At 43.6% G+C, this 21,389-nt stretch overlaps 1 protein-coding gene across 8 annotated transcripts in view; it reads right to left on the reverse strand.

Annotated features, from left to right (window-relative positions):
• Positions 1-12,218: 12,218 nt before the first annotated feature.
• Positions 12,219-21,389, reverse strand: part of TSGA10 (testis specific 10) — a 302,307-nt gene continuing 293,136 nt past the window's right edge. For all 8 annotated transcript variants that reach the window (XM_030201396.1, XM_030201399.1, XM_030201397.1 and 5 more), the window contains one exon: positions 12,219-12,693. In XM_030201396.1, coding sequence (XP_030057256.1) covers positions 12,663-12,693 — 31 coding nt within the window. In that variant the 3' untranslated portion in view covers positions 12,219-12,662. The remainder of the gene's footprint in view (positions 12,694-21,389) is intronic.

The raw sequence follows: 21,389 nt of genomic DNA on the forward strand, positions 1-21,389 counted from the left end.
GAGGGTGATATCTTGCCGTCTCACCACATTGGGGAAACAGTTTATAGCAAAGGGAAAAACACAAATTTTAATTTTGGGGATATCTCTAGAGTGGCAACATATTGGATTATGAGTGCTATAGGTTCTCTTTTACTCTTGGAGGATGCACTCCTCCCTTTCTCTTTTTTTTGGGAGGGGGGGTCCATCAGTATTGGTCACTGCAGACACATTCAGGTAGTTTTGGCTTCAGATCCAGTGTATATGTGACTCATTTCTTGCTTTGCTTATTTCATTACATTTTTCACAACAAAAATGTCGGCTGAGCAGCAGGTAAAACGTTTTAAACAACAGCTGCCACTTACGAAGGGCTGGGGCACCCACACACGTCCTCCTTGCACTCGGAGGCCACAGAGACAAAGGGAGGGAGGTGCTGGGCAGCGGAAATTGGAGGAGAGGCAGGGCGCAGATATCGGAGGAGAGGGGGGGACCTGGAACTCGGACGGCACTGGGGCCGTCGGACTGGAGGGGGGAAGGGGGTCCTGAGATGAGAGGGGGGGTCCTGAGATGAGAGGGGGTCCTGAGATGAGAGAGAGAGGAAGGGGGTCCTGAGACGAGAGAGGGGGTCCTGAGATGAGAGGAGGGGGTCCTGAGATGAAAGATGGGGAGGAAGGGGGCCCTGGAACCTTGCTAGCACCCATTTCCTTTCTGTTGGAAACGGGCCTCTTTTACTAGTAAAACCAGTGCTTTTTTTGTGCCGGTACGCAACGGTACGGCGTACCGGCACCTTTTTCTCCTCCTCCCCTCCCCTCCAATTATTTCCAGCGATTCTCTGCCTCTCCCCTGCCCTCCCATCGACGTGCAGCGATTTTTCCGTCCCTCCCCTGCCCTCACCTCTCCCATATCCAGCGATTCTTCGTCCCCCAGCGTCCTCCTTCACTGCCTGCCAGCCAGCGTCGGAGTCAGAAGCGAACGGTGCAGGCAGCGATTGGCTGGCAGCGTCGTAGCTTCCCTCTGCAAGTCCCGCCTATGCGTAAACAGGAAGTTGTAGGCGGGACTTGCAGAGGGAAGCTACGACGCTGCCAGCCAATCGCTGCCTGCACCGTTCGCTTCTGCATCCGACGCAGTGTTGCCAGGTGGGCGGTTTTACCGCCCAATTGGGCGGTTTTCCGCGCCCCGCCGCGGGAAATTTTTGCCCGCGGCGGGTTGCGGTTTTTTGGGCGGTTTTTTTAGGCTTCCGGGCGGCTTTTTGGGCGGCTTTTGATTTTTTTCGGCCGCGGGGGGGCGGGGTTAGTGACGTTTTTGGGCGGGGTTAGTGACGTTTTGGGCGGGGCCGATGACGTGGGAGGCGGGGCCGATGACATGGGAGGCGGGGCCGATGACGGGGAGGCGGGGCTGATGACGGGGAGGCGGGCCCGGTGACGTGGGAGGCGGGGCCGGTGACGGCGGGGGCGGGGCCGGTGACGCGGGGGTGGGGGTGTCAGGGGCGGGGTTTGTGTTTGGGCGGGTTTTGAGCTGGTTTCTGGCCCGGATTGGGCTGGAAAAAAAATTTCTACCTGGCAACCCTGATCCGACGCTGGCTGGCAGGCAGTGAAGGAGGACGCTGGGGGACGAAGAATCGCTGGATATGGGAGAGGTGAGGGCAGGGGAGGGACGGAAAAATCGCACGTCGATGGGAGGGCAGGGGAGAGGCAGAGAATCGCTGGAAATAATGGGAGGGAAGGGCAGGGGAGAGAGAATTGCTGGACATGGGATGAGAGGGAAGGGCAAGGGAGAGAGAATTGCTGGACATGGGATGGGATGGGAGGGAAGGGCAGGGGAGAGAGAATTGCTGGACATGGGATGGGAGGGAAGGGCAGGGGAGAGAGAATTGCTGGACATGGGATGGGAGGGAAGGGCAAGGGAGAGAGAATTGCTGGACATGGGAAGGGCAGGGGAGAGAGAATTGCTGGACATGGGAGGGAAGGGCAGGGGAGAGAGAATTGCTGGACATGAGAAGGGCAGGGGAGAGAGAATTGCTGGACATGGGATGGGAGGGAAGGGCAGAGGAGAGAGAATTGATGGGATGGGAGGGAAGGGCAAGAGAGAGAGAATTGCTGGACATGGGATGGGAGGGAAGGGCAGGGGAGAGAGAATTGCTGGACATGGGATGGGAGGGAAGGGCAGGGGAGAGAGAATTGCTGGACATGGGAGGGAAGGGCAGGGGAGAGAGAATTGCTGGACATGAGAAGGGCAGGGGAGAGAGAATTGCTGGACATGGGATGGGAGGGAAGGGCAGAGGAGAGAGAATTGATGGGATGGGAGGGAAGGGCAAGAGAGAGAGAATTGCTGGACATGGGATGGGAGGGAAGGGCAGGGGAGAGAGAATTGCTGGACATGGGAAGGGCAGGGGAGAGAGAATTGCTGGACATGGGATGGGAGGGAAGGGCAAGGGAGAGAGAATTGCTGGACATGGGAGGGAAGGGCAGGGGAGAGGGAATTGCTGGACATGGGAAGGGCAGGGAAGAGAGAATTGCTGGACATGGGAGGGAAGGGCAAGGGAGAGAGAATTGCTGGACATGGGAAGGGCAGGGGAGAGAGAATTGCTGGACATGAGAAGGGCAGGGGAGAGAGAATTGCTGGACATGGGATGGGAGGGAAGGGCAGAGGAGAGAGAATTGATGGGATGGGAGGGAAGGGCAAGAGAGAGAGAATTGCTGGACATGGGATGGGAGGGAAGGGCAGGGGAGAGAGAATTGCTGGACATGGGAAGGGCAGGGGAGAGAGAATTGCTGGACATGGGATGGGAGGGAAGGGCAAGGGAGAGAGAATTGCTGGACATGGGAGGGAAGGGCAGGGGAGAGGGAATTGCTGGACATGGGAAGGGCAGGGAAGAGAGAATTGCTGGACATGGGAGGGAAGGGCAAGGGAGAGAGAATTGCTGGACATGGGAAGGGCAGGGGAGAGAGAATTGCTGGACATGGGAGGGAAGGGGAGAGAGAATTGCTGGACATGGGAAGGGCAGGGGAGAGAGAATTGCTGGACATGGGATGGGATGGGAGGGAAGGGCAGGGGAGAGAGAATTGCTGGACATGGGATGGGAGGGAAGGGCAGGGGAGAGAGAATTGCTGGACATGGGATGGGATGGGAGGGAAGGGCAAGGGAGAGAGAATTGCTGGACATGGGAAGGGCAGGGGAGAGAGAATTGCTGGACATGGGAGGGAAGGGCAGGGGAGAGAGAATTGCTGGACATGAGAAGGGCAGGGGAGAGAGAATTGCTGGAGATGGGAGGGAAGGGCAGAGGAGAGAGAATTGATGGGATAGGAGGGAAGGGCAAGAGAGAGAGAATTGCTGGACATGGGATGGGAGGGAAGGGCAGGGGAGAGAGAATTGCTGGACATGGGAAGGGCAGGGGAGAGAGAATTGCTGGACATGGGATGGGAGGGTAGGGCAAGGGAGAGAGAATTGCTGGACATGGGAGGGAAGGGCAGGGGAGAGAGAATTGCTGGACATGGGAAGGGCAGGGAAGAGAGAATTGCTGGACATGGGAGGGAAGGGCAAGGGAGAGAGAATTGCTGGACATGGGAAGGGCAGGGGAGAGAGAATTGCTGGACATGGGAGGGAAGGGCAGGGGAGAGAGAATTGCTGGACATGGGATGGGAGGGAAGGGCAGAGGAGAGAGAATTGATGGGATGGGAGGGAAGGGCAAGAGAGAGAGAATTGCTGGACATGGGATGGGAGGGAAGGGCAGGGGAGAGAGAATTGCTGGACATGGGAGGGAAGGGCAAGGGAGAGAGAATTGCTGGACATGGGATGGGAGGGAAGGGCAGAGGAGAGAGAATTGATGGGATGGGAGGGAAGGGCAAGAGAGAGAGAATTGCTGGACATGGGATGGGAGGGAAGGGCAGGGGAGAGAGAATTGCTGGACATGGGAAGGGCAGGGGGAGAGAGAATTGCTGGACATGGGATGAGAGGGAAGGGCAAGGGAGAGAGAATTGCTGGACATGGGATGGGAGGGAAGGGCAGGGGAGAGAGAATTGCTGGACATGGGATGGGCAGGGGAGAGAGAATTGCTGGACATGGGAGGGAAGGGCAGGAGAGAGAGAATTGCTGGACATGGGAAGGGCAGGGGAGAGAGAATTGCTGGACATGGAAGGGAAGGGCGGAGAGAGAATTGCTGGACATGGGAAGGGCAGGGGAGAGAGAATTGCTGGACATGGGATGGGAGGGAAGGGCAGGGGAGAGAGAATTGCTGGACATGGGATGGGCAGGGGAGAGAGAATTGCTGGACATGGGAGGGAAGGGCAGGAGAGAGAGAATTGCTGGACATGGGAAGGGCAGGGGAGAGAGAATTGCTGGACATGGGAGGGAAGGGCAAGGGAGAGAGAATTGCTGGACATGGGAAGGGCAGGGGAGAGAGAATTGCTGGACATGGGATGGGAGGGAAGGGCAGGGGAGAGAGAATTGATGGGATGGGAGGGAAGGGCAAGAGAGAGAGAATTGCTGGACATGGGAGGGAAGGGCAAGGGAGAGAGAATTGCTGGACATGGGAAGGGCAGGGGAGAGAGAATTGCTGGACATGGGAGGGAAGGGCAAGGGAGAGAGAATTGCTGGACATGGGAAGGGCAGGGGAGAGAGAATTGCTGGACATGGGATGGGAGGGAAGGGCAGGGGAGAGAGAATTGATGGGATGGGAGGGAAGGGCAAGAGAGAGAGAATTGCTGGACATGGGAGGGAAGGGCAAGGGAGAGAGAATTGCTGGACATGGGAAGGGCAGGGGAGAGAGAATTGCTGGACATGGGATGGGAGGGAAGGGCAAGGGAGAGAGAATTGCTAGACATGGGAGGGAAGGGCAGGGGAGAGAGAATTGCTGGACATGGGAAGGGCAGGGAAGAGAGAATTGCTGGACATGGGAGGGAAGGGCAAGGGAGAGAGAATTGCTGGACATGGGATGGGAGGGCAGGGAAGAGAGAATTGCTGGACATGGAGGGGAGAGAGGAGAATCGCTGGATGGGGAGGGGAGGACAGGGAAGAGAGAATTGCTGGACATGGAGGGGAGAGAGGAGAATCGCTGGACAGGGAGGGGAGGACAGGGAAGAGAGAATTGCTGGACATGGATGAGAGGGGAGAGAGGAGAAATGCTAGAAATGGATGGAGAGGAGAGCAGGAGATAGAGGAGAATTGCTGGACATGGATGGATGGAGGAGTTGGCTAGGAGAGAGGAGAAATGCTGACTTGGATGGAGGAGAGGGGAGAGAGAATTATTGCTTTATATGGATACAGAGGAGGGAAGAGAGATGAGAAATGCTGGACATGGATAGAGGGAAGGAGAGAGGAGAAGTGCTGGACATGAATGGAGGGAAGGAAAGAAAAAAGAAGATGCACATGGATGGAGATGAGGGAAAGGGAAGAGGAGAAAAACTGCATATGGATGGAGAAAATAGGCAAAAGCTGGATCCATGTTATACCTCCTCCAGTCAATTCCATGGAGGAGGACCCAGCTTTTACTTATGGATGCAGGGCAACAAAAGAAGAAGAAAGGAAGAAAGTAAAGAAATAAATGGAAAGGAAGCCCTGGAAACGGAGTTAAGAGAACAGATAGAGAGCAGCAGAATCAGAGACTGGGACCAATATGGATAGAAAAACAAAGTCACCAGACAACAAAGGTAGAAAAAAATCATTTTATTTTCATTTTAGTGTTTGGAATTTGTCTTATTTTGCATTGGGTATACTGGAGCTGTAACAGCTTACAGAAATTATTTATAATGAAAAGAAATCACATTATTTTTTCTCCTATACTAGTTTAATATTTTCAATGATGTCTGTTTATATGCGCCATGGCTGGTATAAGGGGTGTGACTAATGTGGGTGTGGCTATAATAGGGGCGGTACCATGTGTGGTGACCCCGCCCACAATGAGTACCGGCACCTTTTTTTCTACAAAAAAAGCACTGAGTAAAACCATAATACCTCCTACAGTAGTCTTTCCTAGAAGTCAGGAAAGTTTTGAGACACATTATCAGGAAGATGCCGCAAACATCCAAGGTGTGAGTGCTTGGGATCCAATGTTGGAATATAAGAGAGTTCCCTGATTCTGAATGATTAGAGCTGATGAAGACCCCATACAGATTGTTTGCGTTATGGACACTTCAGGATGGGAACCAAATCTATCTTGGCCAAAAGTTATGAGTACCATAGTTTCCTCCTCCATCCTTAGCAGAGTGTTTGTCATGAAAGGAATCAAGGTGGTCCTCTCTCCAATGCATAGAAAGAAGGCATCTGAAGCTAGCTTGTAATGTATCCCTATCTTTGAACACAATTGAAGAATGTTCCTGTTCAGAAGAGACACAAACACATTCATTGTTGGTATTCCCCATTAATGGAAGTTCCTGTTTGCTATCTCTTTAACCAGGGACCACTCAAGCGGTTTCCATGACTCAACTCTACTTGCTAGAATGTCGTCCTTTGCTGTAAGGTAAGTGGTTTTGAGGGTCATCTAGTGTGAGATGGTCTAGTTCCACATCTTTACTTTTCCATGTTTGTTCATGTAGAACATAGCTGACTGTTGGGCAATTTGGACGGCCTGTTGTATGCTCTCAGTGGCTTGAATCCACTGAGACCAAAGTATCTATTGTGGTTTTCTCATATTTTAGACATGCCAAGAAAAGTTATCTGTACTACTTAAACTATAAAACTCCACCAACCTCAACATGTTTAATGCTGATATCTGCTGACTCTCTTTAATTCTTCCACAAGAGTCCAAGATAGTAACACTTTATTGTGGATGAAAAGCTAAGTCATTCAGAAATCATATAAATCCAATTGAGATGACAGGCTCAAATGGAGTTAGGGATAATTTATGATAAACCCAATACTTAGATATATAAATACAGTTTGACATATCACAGATCAGTAAACACAGTCATCCAAGATATGCTCTTAACTAGTCAATTATCAAATAGCTTGGTGTACAGAGTTTGACATTGAGATTTGCTTGGAAATTATTTTTGATACTTCCTCACATTTTTGGCTGGCTGGATTGTCTTGTCAGTAATTTATAAACGTAACACAGGCCTCTGAGCCTTATAAAATATGACTCGGAACTATCCCCAGTAGCTTGCAAATGCTCTCACACAAATTTACACTAGTTACAAGGAAGGTATAAATATGTGAATGGATATTACACACATGGGTATTTTGTAGAGAATTTGTGTACATAGGAGGTAATTTCACAGAGGCTTTTTGTGTGTCAAACTAGGGTTTACATATAGAAAGAATGTTTTATAGAATTCACCACCATATATAGATACAGCTTTAATTTATGTTACTCATGCTACTGTATGGTTTCAAGTGCTGCTCTGTCTAATCCCAAAGAAAAAAATGGCTTTTTTATTTTCCACTTCTTGGTTTTGAAATTCTAATATTTATTTTTTTTCTTGCAGATATTTCACTGAAAGCACTTTACCCTGATACTCAAAACATGATCACATCAGTATTTGCTGTTGATGGCTTCTAAATTAAGTACTGGTGCTCTTTAAAAAGAAAGAATTGCTTTTGATATTTTGTATAGTTGAGTTTTGTCAGGACTGATGACTATATTGGGGGCAATTGATTGGAATATTGTTATTTTTTCCTCACACCCACTCTGGTCTCTTTTGCTACAATTTTTATTCAAATATAAATTATGTCATTATGTTGACTAGCTTCACTTTGAGGAGGTTGTATTTTACAAAGTCAGCATAGGTGTCTATGTGCTTATGGAGCTCATTTTCGAAAGAGAAAAGCATTTAAAAGTGGCATAAATTGGCATTTGGAACTTGCCAAAACATTCAAATAACTATTGTCAAAACCCATTTTCTAAATGTTTTTCTATGCTATTCGTCCACAGTGCGTTCAAATCACAAGGGGGTGTGTCAGGAGCATATTAAGGATGGGATTTATGGCATTCCTAACATTTGGACGTTTTTCTGCCATAAAGGAACAAAACAAAAAAAATCTACAGTAGGCCTAAAATTAAGACGTTTTGAGCTAGACCTCTTTTAACAACAACTAAGCCATTTAAAAAGAGGGCCCTTAGTGACCAGATGACCACTGAAGGAATAAAGGAATGACCCCCACCCCCCTTACTCCCCCTGTGGTTACTGACCCTCTCCCTCCCCCTCAAAGATGTGAAATCAACAGTACATACCAGCCTCTATGACAGCCTTAGATTTTTATAGCCAGTCTTATTAGAGCAGCAAGCAGGTCCCTGGAGTAGCCTAGTGTAGTGGTCGGTGCAGTGCACTGTGCAGAAGGGGACCCAGGCCTCTAATCCACTAACTGTTACACTTGTGGTGGAGAGTGTCAGGCCATCAAAAACCTACTGTACCCACATATAGGTGACACCTACAGACATAAGGGATATTGTTGTGGTACATAGTTGGGTACAGTAGTCTCTGGTGGGTTTTAGAGGACTCACCATATATAATACAAGGGGGTAAGGGTAAGATGTGTACCTGGGACCTTTTATGTGAAATCCACTGTGGTGCCCCCTAGGGTGCCCCATTGCTCTGCTGGGATGTCTGTGTGGCCAGTCTACTAAGAATGCTGGCTCCTCCTACCAGGGGCGTAGCTACGGGTGGGCCTGTCTGGGCCCAGGCCCACCCAATTTCAGCCCAGGCCTGCCCAGCGCCAGCCCCAGCACCCATCGCCGGCCACTGCTGCTTTTCCTGTTGAGTAGCAGGGCCGGCGCTACAAAAAGAAGAAGCGCTAACGGCGCTAAGGATGAAAAATGTTAAAAAAAAAAAAGCGCGGCACCGGCAGGCACTGTCTAGGCAGCCTTGAGGCATTGGCTGCTGGCTCGCAGGCTCCTCCCGGTGCCGCGCTTTTTTTTTTTTTAAACATTTTTCATCCTTAGCGCCGTTAGCGCTTCTTCTTTTTGTAGCGCCAGCCCTGCTGCTCAACAGGAAAAGCAGCAGTGGCCGGCGATGGGAGCTGGGGCTGGCTGGCGCTGGCATGCAGGGTGGGCCTCGTCGAAGAAAAGAGGGAAAACATGGAAGAATGGGGAGAAAAAGAGGGGAAACAGATGGAAGGATTGGGAGAAAAAGAGGGAAACAGATGGAAGGATGGCAGAGAATGAGGGAAAACATGGAAGGATGGGGAGAAAGAGGGAAAACAGATGGAAGGATGGCAGAGAAAGAGGGAAAACATGGAAGGATGGGGAAAAAGAGGGAAAATAGATGGAAGGATGGGGAGAAAAGATAGAAAAGATGGAAGGATGGCAGAGAAAGAGGGAAAACAGATGGAAGGATGGCAGAGAAAGAGGGAAAACAGATGGAAGGATGGGGAGAGAAAGAGGGAAAACTGATGGATGGGGAGAGAGACTGGATGGAAGGATGGGGAGAGAAAGGGGAGAGACTGGAAGGATGTAGAGAGAGAAGGGACACTGAACAGAAAAGGGTAGAGTGATACAGAGACACTGGTTAGAAAGAGGAAGAGAGAGACATTAGATGGAAGGATCAGGAGAGAGGGTAGATGGATGGAAGGATGGGGAGAGAAAGAGGGAAGACGCTGGATGGAAGGGTAGGGAGAAAGAGGTGACACTGGACGTAAGGATGCAGAAAGAAAGAGGGGAGACTACTAGAAGGATGGGGCGAGAGAGGGGAGACTGGAATGATGGGGAGAGAAAGAAGAGAGCTGCTGGATGGAAAAGGAGAGTAGTGAAAGACTGGAGAATAAGAGGAAGGGGCATGGGGAGAACAAGGGAGAGAAAAAGATGAAAAGCCATAAGTAGATGAAGGAAATTAAAGAATGGATAGTAAGAATGAATTAAATCAGGACAGAGAGAGAGAGAGGCAGAAAAATATTGAAGAAAGCAAAGAAAAAGGAGAGAGAAATGGCCAGGAAACCGTGGCAGAAGAGTTAAGTGAAAACGAAGGAAAGCAGAATCTAGAGACTGGGAGCGACACAATGAGAAAAAGTAAATGGCCATACAAGAAAGGTAAAGAAAATAATTTTATTTTTAATTTAGGATAAAGTAATATGGTACCTGTGGTAATGAAGTTTCAGAGACCAATACTTCCTTCCTTAGGTCAGGCGAGGATACCGTAACAGCATTATACTGACCTGAGGCAGGAGGTTTTGGCCTCTGAAAGCTCACTGAAAAGGGTGTTAGGCTATTAAATAAATTTTCTGAAAACTGATGCACTGAAAAGCAGCACTTTACCCTGTGTGACAAATGCATCTGATTAGCGTGACTAAATTTTGCTGGGGGAGGGGGGTAGAGAGAAAATTTTGTGCCCACCCACTTTGGATTCAGGCCCATCCAAAATTGGCAGTCTGGCTACGCCACTGCCTCCTACATCCCATTGACTTGATTTTGGGCGCTTTAGGGGTGTTTTTTTTTTTTCAAAAATGGTCCAAAAAGATAAACGGACTGAGTACAGCAATGTGTAGAAAAAGGCCATTTTTTAAACAAAGATACATTTTTTCATTTTCGAAAATCATTATAGTCGCCACTTGAATTTTAGATGTTTTGAGCAAAATATCCAATGTCAGATGTAAACATATAAAAAACAGACCTCTCAGAACCACCCCTAATAGCGCACAAATTCTCACATACTAATTTACACTTGCTCTGCATGGGTAAATTGGTGCATATATTCCATACATGTACAACTCTGCCTGGGAATGCCTATGCACAGAATGGGTATAAGTATGAGTTATCTTGTCAATGCACATATGTTTGATCATGCAATTTTACGCAGAGCTTTTCTACATTCAAAACATGCTTTATATGTGAGAAATGCTTTGAAAATGTACCTCTATACAAAATGCAAAAGCATACTTGTATTACCTTCAGCCATACACATACCAATTCAAAACATGTTTACAACAATTGAAAATTTAAAATACTTGTGATGAACCGGACTATCAGCAAGGCAGAATATATGCATGGATGTTTCAATTTGAAAAACAGATCTAGACAGCAAACGGTTACGTTTTTGCAGTCTTCATCTGACTCAGATTCTAGCGGAAGTGAAGGTGACAACCAAGGACGGGTTCTGCTTGTTCCCAGTCCTTTCTGTGGACCTTGCTGATAGGTTCATCACAAGTAAGTTTTTACATTTTCAACTGTTGCAAAGATGTTTTGAATTGGTAACTGTTTTAAATAAATTTTGGCCTATATTGTCTTCTCAACATATATTTTTGAATTTCCCAGTGATAGCTTATCAAAGAAAAAAAAATTGGGATAGCATCTAACTCAAAGTGGATTGTGGATCAGAGGACATTTGGCTTGTCAGCATTGCTGTTGATGCAAATCCACCATTGAAGGATTGAGCTGGTGTTCACCCTCCACAGATTTTAAGATAACAGTAAAATATAACACCAGTTGTGATCTACATAATTGTTTGTCTTTGCCTTTTGTTGGCAGAACTCAGCACATGATGAGATTATGATTAATAAACACAAGACCTGGATTCATACCAGTAATGTAACAGCACCGCTTGTGTCCCACCGGATATCGGCAGCCCATGGGTGGAAGATTATTAGATGGAGAATTATTGATATACCTTTGCAGAATCAAGGAGACCACTAGCATGTGTAGCATAACATTGTGAGCAGTTCTGGATTCATAAATTACATACTATCCAACCTGAAGGCTTGAATGATGGACATTAATATATTGTGCTCAGCATCTGATTGATGAAAGTTTGTATTTAAAATCAGGCACCATTTTTGACTCCCTGAATGAGTGGGGTTTAATAATCACAAAATGTGGAAGAATTTAAGAATTTGATAGTTTGAGTAAGACAATTGTTATTTTGGATTTATATAATTTTGTTTGAAATTATTTTTGTTTTACATTCCTGTGAAGAGTACAACACCCTGATGCAGAGCTGGGGGCTTGAAACGTGGTCTTGTCAGTGTTGGTCATGAATGTTTTTAAAGCTAAGTATTGTACTACTCTGAATTTTTATTGGAAACATTTTGAGTCGCTATAGATTTGATGCACATATGCACATGGAATCCCATATCTGACAAAGTTTAGGACCTATGATTATACTATAGAAAAAGTATTGAGAAATACACACTTGGACTCCTCTTATATCTGATATGATGGTCCAATTACATATTTCTTTGCCTTCATTTGAGCAGTAATTTACACTATGCTACAGTTCTTATATAATAATTTTTGTGCCATATTTATGGTAGTATTGTTGTGAAGTTGTGTTTGGAAGCTTTTGTGATGTATATTTACACTTCTATTTTGAATGTTTGTGTTATATTTATGAAGTAGACATAAAATAGGTGACTTTCTAAAAATGTTTATAAGCAGCTGTGTTTAATCATTCTGTGAGTGACAATTCAAACCTCATGGTCTAGCCAGCTCATAAGAAATATTTCGCATCCATTAACTGACAAACTATAGGTTAACACCCTGATAATGAATAGCAGTATTGCACAGAATCTTGGATTCACATGCTGTTTTGGAAAGAGGCCAATAAAACATTTATTTTGATAAAAGTTATGATATCATTTTGCCTATATTCATGCATCCTAAGCACAAAATCAGACATACTGAAAGTACATTTCAATGCAGAATGGGCAAACTGGATTTTAATGTAACCAAGACGTGGTAGGGCAGAGCCAGAAAACAGGAGACAATCCATATTATCCTTTAGCTCAACAGGTTTCCATATATAATCTTCTTAGTGAAACTGGTTTCAGCATTGGTATCCATGGGCTGTGATGTTTCTGGAATTATAAAAATAAAGAACACTGTATTGTTAGATAATAGTGGAATGTTTAATAGCAAAAAAAAAAATGGAGTGCTTGTTTGGCAGTTACAGAATTCTAGCTGTGAGACTACTGGGCTTTATTCCCATACATACCATTTACAAATAAATGTTTATATACTTACATCCCATCCAACTTAAGTAAGCAACTTGAATACATCTTAACGGGAATAACTGTATAAGCCTTTTTGCTTTTGAAACAGCATTTTACATGCAGAAACAGTGTCTAGTGCAGCAGGAGAGCAGCATCTCATTTCCCCTTCCCTCTGCCCCCCCCCCCCCCCCCCCCACTTGGCCAAACAAGGAATTGCACTGCGGGGACATGATGAAAGAGAAGAATCAGCAAATCGTGGAAACTTCCTGGAATTGTGCAATTTGTTCTCAAAATATGATGAAGCATTTGCAAGAAAATTGAAGAGTTCTTTCAATCTACTGGGCCACAGAATGCAAAATGAGCTACTACAGATTGCTGCAGATTTTGTAAAAAGTTAAAATCATTCAGAAAGTGCAGGAAAATGGGTTCTTTACTCTTCTTGTTGATGAAGCACGCAGTTTCAAGCAAGAAGAAATGACAGTGTGTGTGAGATATACAGAAATAAAAGAACGCTTTTTGGGATTTATCGATTGTTCTGAGCGAGGAGATGCTAATGCTATCAGCACAATAAACAATTCTTACAAGTATCAGGGATTGCAGATTTGCCAATTGTAGCACAGTGCTATGATGGAGCCGCTGTCATGGCAGGTCATGTCAATGGAGTACAGCAAAAAATACTGCAAGATCACCCCACAGCTATATATATACACTGCATGGCCCATAAATTGAATTTGGTTTTAGTAGAGGCCTGCAAAGTAAACCGAGCAGCAACAGGATTTTTTTACACTCTGGAAAGCTTGTTCACATTTTTTTCACAGCCTGGTACACATCATGCATACCTAGAGGCCCAGAGGATGCTTGGTGTCAAATTGGAATTGTCCAGTTTAAGTGACACGAGATGGGCCTGTCGATGGAAAAATGTACCTGCTGTTAAAAACTCACTGGGAGCACTTCTCAACACTTTATTAGGATTGTCGGAGCCTCCATACCATAGATTCATTGAAGCATCAGGGTTGCAAGTTAGAATTTTGTGTGTGCTTGATTATTTTTTACCATGTACTTAGTACAATTCATGTGACACACAAAGCACTTCAGGCAGAAGATACAACACTTTCTCGAGCCTCTAGTGTACTCCAGAGAACCATCGACGTATTGCAGAATATGCTAACAGATGCTAAGTGGGCTGATATTTGGGAGGAAATCCAAAAGTTCTGTCAACTGCATAATGTTCCTGACACAGATGAAGAGCACTCTTACAAACGTCGACAGTCAAGACCTGTGAAAAGAACAGCTTCGCTAGAATGTTCGTTTATTACAAGCACACTTGGACAACGAGAATATCTCTCAGAGTCAAGTGAAAATGAGAATGCAAAAGAAAAATGGGGAAGACAACTGTATTTTTCTGTGCTAGATACACTATTAGGAGAATGTAGTCGCAGGTTTTCATCTCAGTCAATGGAAATTGCAAAAAGTGTTGATGCAGTTCTGAAATGCGATTTGGAGGACAGCAATGGGCTACTCAGTAAATATGTAAGTGCTCTTTCTATCAATACGAAACTTGCTCACACAGAGATGGAATTGATAAAAAATGACTTACCAAACACAGAAATCACTCTGGAAGCTCTGAAAGCAGCTGCTTCAACACCTTTGTATCCAAATTTTACAAAGCTTTTGAAACTGGCACTCTCTCTTCCTGTTGGCACAGCTACCTGTGAGAGATCCTTTTCTGCCACGAGACATGCACGAAACTGGCTGAGATCCACAATGGGTCATGCAGGACTGACACCTTTATGTTTACTGAACATTGAAAGTGATCTTGTTGTAGATATTAACTCTGAGCAGATCATTGACACCTATGATGCGAAGTCTAGTTGCCGGATGTTACTTCACTAATGTGACTATTTCATTTTGGGATTTTCCATGGATGGAAATAGCAGTGTTTAATAATTGATAACATTTTTGAATAGTATACACATTGGTAAGTATATGCTTTGAGCAACCACTTTTTTGACATATGATACATATCTAATATCTACATTTAATAAAAGGTGTTAATTGTAACTTATTTTTACTTATTTTTTTTCTGTGTGTTGTCAGACAATTATGGATGTAAGCCCCCCCTAACCCCACCCCCTTTAGCCTCCCCAAACAGTTGGGCCACCGACTGCCTATGGGTACATGACTGGCAGGCTTATTTTTGAAAGAGAAGGGCGCCCATCTTTCGACACAAATTGGGAGATGGGCGTCCTTCTCCCAGGGTCACCCAAATCGACATAATCGAAAGCCAATTTTGGGCGTCCCAACTGCTTTCCGTTGAGGGACGTTTCAGAGGCGTACAAAGGCGGGACTTGGGCATGCCTAACACATGGGCGGCCTCGACCCATAATCGAAAAAAGAAGGGCGTCACTGACGAGCACTTGGCCGACTTGATCCCTTTTTTCTTACGACTACAGCACAAAAAGGTGTCCAAAATGACCAGATGACCACCTTATAGAGCTATCAACATGTAATGCTAAAAAAAAATCCTCCTAAGACTTTCTTATATTACACTTTCCTCAATGCAATAAAATTAAATATAAAACTATACACACCACTGGATTTTCCTATCAATGTACTACCAGATGGAATTTATTGCCCTAACAACTACGTCACACTGAAGACTATTTCACATTTCGCAAACTATTAAAGACACACCTCATAAGACTGATCACTAACGACAGAAACAGTCAATCCTCTAAACGAGCAAATAACTACGACTCTATTCATATCTCATCTATGACAATTCAACTTCTTAATTTGTTGTTATTTGAATTTGTATCTATTTGTAACCAGAACTGAATGTCAGTTTTACATCTGTTTTAATATAAGCCACATTGAACTTGAACTTGTTTGAGATGTGGGATATAAATGTCATAAATAAATAAATGTGCGATAAAACTGTTAGTGTACCTAGATTACAATAAACACGTGTAAATTATGGTATTCTATAGTATATGCACACAACTGTATGCCTCACCCATGCTGTACTCCACTCCACCTGTGTGTACGCCCACCTTCAAACTACTTTCATTGCATTAGGCATCATTTTATACAATAGCATGTTGCAAGAATATTGGTATTTACTTACATATGTGCACACTTGAGTGCCCACATGCCAGTATGTTGATCATTTATGCATGTTCTTGGCATCTAAATGTTAGCAAACACTTTACAGAATTACCTCAACTGTCTCAAAAAAATGCAAGTTTTCTTCCCCAAATCTTTCTTTATTGACTTTGTTTTAGGGAAAGCTAGATATGGACATTTTTATCTGCACAGATCAGTTTTTTGTAAGGTGGGCTCTCACCTACCAAGGTTCTACATAATATTGCGTGTAATTTCTTTCATACATGCAGGGATCCTGAGAAAATTCTGATTTAAACTTTAATGTCTGTTCTTTGAGAAGGAAGATTCCTATTGTTTGAGATCTATGAATGTAGGAACTTTGTCGCCAAAATTTATCCTGTTCTTTCCAGTTAAGCACTAACATGTCAAAGACTCTGAGATGTAGAGGTGTGGATTTTTTTAAAATACATCTATATTGTTTCACCATTCACAGACTTTCAGAATAAGCTGAGCTCTAGCTGTTAATTCCTATATGGCTTTTCGGTTCCATTGCATCTAGATATTTTGTTAGTTTATCAAGCTCTTTCAGAAAATGCTGGCTCTCTGCTGAATCTCTGAGATAATTTTGAAATACCCCAGTCTACTTATATTGGGGGACCACAACCTCAACCTACATATAGATGATAGTGCTTTGAAACCTGTGGATGATATATTTTAGCAATGGAGATTATACAGCTGGTAAGAGACTCCACTACAGGCCATATCATGGAGGTATTTTTTAAATAAATCTGGCCCTAGTAATATAACTGTAATGATGGATGCGATGGAGTTCAAGCCACTTTCTTGGACTAATCGCTAAGGAAAACAGCACCCATAGATTTCATGTGGATGTGACCGGAATAAGCATGGTCCTACAGGTAGATTCATCCTCACTGATTAATAAAACCATTTGAGTTTATGAAAGCATTGGATGACTTCACTTTGACATAAGATTCCCTGTGTGGACTTTTAGGTAGGTTGTTGGGCCTAGAAGTTGCACAAAACAGTATATTTGATTTACCCCCAATGAGATTGTGTAAAATGAAAAGATCTACTTGGTTCTTGGATTAGAAAAAAATAACATGATGAGTCATATATGTAGACATATAAGGAAGCCTGTAGGGCTTATTTTGTGATTTTTAGTTAGGCTATTAAAACAAATCTTATTTGACTATACAAGCAAAAAACTAACTCCACTAAGGAATAATTTGGTTCATAGACTCTTTGAGACCCACCCACTGATGAGATTGCAGGATTATTCAGTGGCACAGTATAATAATTTTGTCCAGCATTTTGGTTAAGAAAATAGCTGCTCTTCAGATTGAAAGTGACAAATTATTGGTGTTAGACTCAGGGTTAGTGTAGAAGATAATAGCTCATCTTCATTTCAATGCTGATACATTACAGGTACAGGGTTCAGGTTAATACAGAAGACTAAAACAAATTCTCTAGGGATGAAAAACTTCTGTCTGATAAACAGATTTTATAACTGAAATACTTCTTAAATTGAAATCTAAAACTTGTAGTTTGATCTTCTACTTCATGATGATCTAAGAAGGACACAGGTCTAATCTAGTGAAACACTGTAGAAATCTCTGTGCATATGATAGCTGCTTGTTATGAAAAATGGAATCTGTGTATTCTTTAACCCCTAAGTGAAACAGAGTTTGGCCAGCTTTAGTTCATTGGGAGGTTGTGTGATAACAATAGCAGCCTGCCAGGGAAACCTGATAACAGGTGAAGACATCAGCAGAATACCAAAAGGGTGAAGATGAACTATAAACTAGAGAGCTGCAGGGGAATGGGGTTCGCGGGAATCCTGCAGAACCCGCGGGATTCCCGCAGGGACGGAATCAGGTCCTGCGGGGTTCCCGTGGGGACGGAAGCAGGTCCTGCGGGGTTCCCACGGGGATGGAAGCGGTTCTGTGGGGTTCCTGTGGAAATGGAAGCTGCACTGCATCAGCCTCTCATCTACCGAGTACCTTGAGTGCTGTCTCCTCCTCCTCCTCTTCCTCCTTGCTTTAACAGCACAAATGTGGAAAGTCTTCCGTTAAGGAGGTGGTAGAGACACAAATGATGATGGAATTCAAAAACGCTTGGGATGGACACAGAGTATCTCTAATTAGAAAATGGAAGTTATAAAAATCCTAACCTTAAATGGCTGCATGTGTGTGGATGTGTCAAGTGACGCTTAGATGGCGACTCTGGCTGTAATTAACTAGGGCCGATACCGGGCAGACTGGTATGGTCTGTGTCTAATATATGGCAGTCTGGTTTAGGATGGGCTAGAAAGGGCTTAGACAGCAACTTCAGTGGCTGGAACATAAGGACAGTGCTGGACAGATTTTTACGGTCTGTATCCCACAAATGAGAAGACGAATAGACTGGAGTGGGCTTCAGCGAGAACTCCAGCAGCTGGAACATAAGTATAGGGCCAGATAGACTTCTATGGTCTATGTTCCAGAAACACGAAAGAAAGTATATAATATCATACTCGTTGATTTAATCATGGATTGATAATGAGTGTGACTATTGGGCAGACTGGATGGATCGTTCAGGTCTTTATTTGCTGTCACTTACTATGTTACAATTAATCCTCTTTGCACCCAGGCTGATGCGCAGACCTCAGCTCTGACACAGGCAAGAGCATCGGATGTCACCTGACCTACTGGCACATGCATGTGGTGACCTCTCAGCACACAGTGCCAGAAATCAGAGACAAATCTTACATGTGCACACCCCAGAGTGTTCTAAGTTTTAGCTTCCATTCCTTCCTTGCCTACAGTGATGTGGCTCAAATCCAGAGAAAGACTGAGGGAGCTGACCAGAATTTTCTTTTATGTACCATTAAATTCTTGCGTGGATGGATGGGGATGGATTAAATTCTTGCGGGGACGGGTGGGGATGGATAAAATTTTTGCGGGGATGGGTGAGATTCTAGCAGGGACGGGTGGGGATGGGTGAGATTCCTGTCCCCGTGCAACTCTCTACTATAAACTCTAGGGTATTATGTGCAGCTCAGAGATAAGAATGGAATGTGAAACTAGCATTTCTGAAGGAATGGAACTGAGAAAGTAAACAAACAAGAAAAGGGGGTAGAGTGTAGAAGTAAGTAATTAACTGCAGATTCAGCAGAAACCAGGAAGGTGGGGGAGAGTCAGCAGACGCTGAGCTTTGCACGTATGCAGTTAGAAGTGAAAGAAAGGAGGGTATAAAAATAAGGCTAAAGAAAGAGGAGGAGAGGAACATTAGTAAAGCTGATCAGTGATTTGCTTTAGATCCCCTCACAGGATGGAAGAGACCCAATCGCTTGTTAATGAATATATGTTTTATGAAATTGCAGTGTAATTGGCTTCATCTGATTGGTGTCTAAAATAAAAGTTTTTTCAAAGGAAATTTCTTTTACAAATTGAATCAGAGTATATCTCTTCCCGTGATAATAGAACAAATAAGATTTAAAGTATAAAAGAGTGAATCCAGGGAGAAGCACCCCACATCCCCCCCCCCCCCCCCAAGGTTTAGCCTGTGCAGCCTTCCACTGATGATCTTTCCCAGTGATTTGGGAAGGGGGCTAAACAACACTAGGCAATTATTGTTATTAAACCCTTGTCAAAAGACTTTCTCTTACAACTTAAACAAGTGATTCAATTATTTAGGTGCTTTTCTGCCAAAGGAGTGGTGAATCAGCTCTGGAATGATTGTGTTCTTGTCTAGTGCGTAGAACATAAGTTACATTTAGGGATACCTTTTCAAAATATCACTCTCTATGTGATAGAGTGCTTTGGGATTCAATACCGCCCCCTACATTTTCAATGCATATATGCCATCATTTGCAACCATGCTGTAAACGTTTAAGAAATCATTTCAGTTCTTTGCTGATGATATTCAGCAACTTATTTCAGCCTCTTTATGGACAGAAGGGTTAATAGAGTATCTGCATTGTTGTTTGGTCATATTAGTTGATGGATGGAGGTATACTATGGTTCATCTAAAATGCTAACAAAAATTAGAAAGACTAATAAATTTGATTATACAATAGTAACAATGGCAGCTTTCTTCGCCTGTGATTACAGTACTCCTGCCCAGAACTATGTATGGTCAGTGGAAGTGGTCTGTTTCTGAGGTCTGTTTTCTCTACTGTTTTTATTTTTTTGTGTGTCTGAGATTTGGGAGATTTTGATAAAATTTGACATTGTGTTGCTCGTAGAGATGTTTTCCCAACACATGAATATTGACCGGTATATGTTTTTTTATATTCATACTTTGATTATCCAAATATTGATTGGGTAAATGTCTCATCAGGAAAGAGGCAGAGTTTTTAGATGCCATAAATGACTGTTTCATGAAGCGTTTGGTCTTGGAACCAATTATAAGCAATTTGTCCAGCACAAGTTTGACAAGTACTTTTGCCAGTATACAAAAGTACTTCTATGAGTGAAAGTGACTATGAAGGTATCATATTTATAAGTATGGAGTGACAGGCCATATGTATCTGCAATTGGACTTTAAAAGGACTTTTATTACAGTTGTATTGCATTATCACATTTTGTTTCCAGGAAGACATTTTTTATTTCATTTAAAAAATATAGTCAAAATATGGGACTGATGACTGAAACAATGAGTTTGGTTAGAATTAGATATTATTTAGAAGGAGCTTCTTTTCTGCAGATCCCTTTATTCTTATTTGGTAGGAAGTATAGTGAATATTGTGATATTTTTCCACTTTTCCTACCTGTGGGTATCTATTTGCCTATTGTAATAATGGGTCATAGTATCTTCTTCAAGCAAGCTGTCCAAGTCCATTTTTTTTAACTTTTATTTGTAACATTTTATTTCATGTTATCCAAATAAACAAGCAAACAATAAGCAACAGCAATCATAGTCCAAGTCTCTTTTAAGTCCAGCTACGTTAGCTGCCTTGTACTTAGAGGGAAATTTTTTATTCAGTTTGTTTTACATGTGCTGTTAGTTTCATTGAGTGTCCCACAGTCTTAACAATTATTCTCTGTTTACCTGTTTCACCCCTTTAATGAATGAATTTATAGACCTCTATAATTTCGTTATCAATTGTCTTTTCTCCAAGCTGAAGAACCCTAACACTTTTAGCCTCTTTTAATTAATTAATTATTTTTGAGATGGAGGCAACCATAAGGGCACACATACCCAAGGTGCATAGCTCAATACAAAAGCATTAAGATATTATCTGTTCCATTTTCCATTCCATTCCTAATCACTCCTATCATACTATTTGTTTTCTTTTCACTGCCACTGCACAATAAATGTAACCAAAAAACATACTGATAAAGGAGACCATTTTAGAAGGCTTATGTGGCATTTACATACATAAAAGGCCTATATGTATAAATCATAAATAATGATTTTAGAAAGCCACTATTTATATGTGTAAAAGCCACAAT

This window comes from Microcaecilia unicolor, chromosome 4 (genome assembly GCF_901765095.1).
Source record: "Microcaecilia unicolor chromosome 4, aMicUni1.1, whole genome shotgun sequence".
NCBI lineage: Eukaryota > Metazoa > Chordata > Amphibia > Gymnophiona > Siphonopidae > Microcaecilia > Microcaecilia unicolor.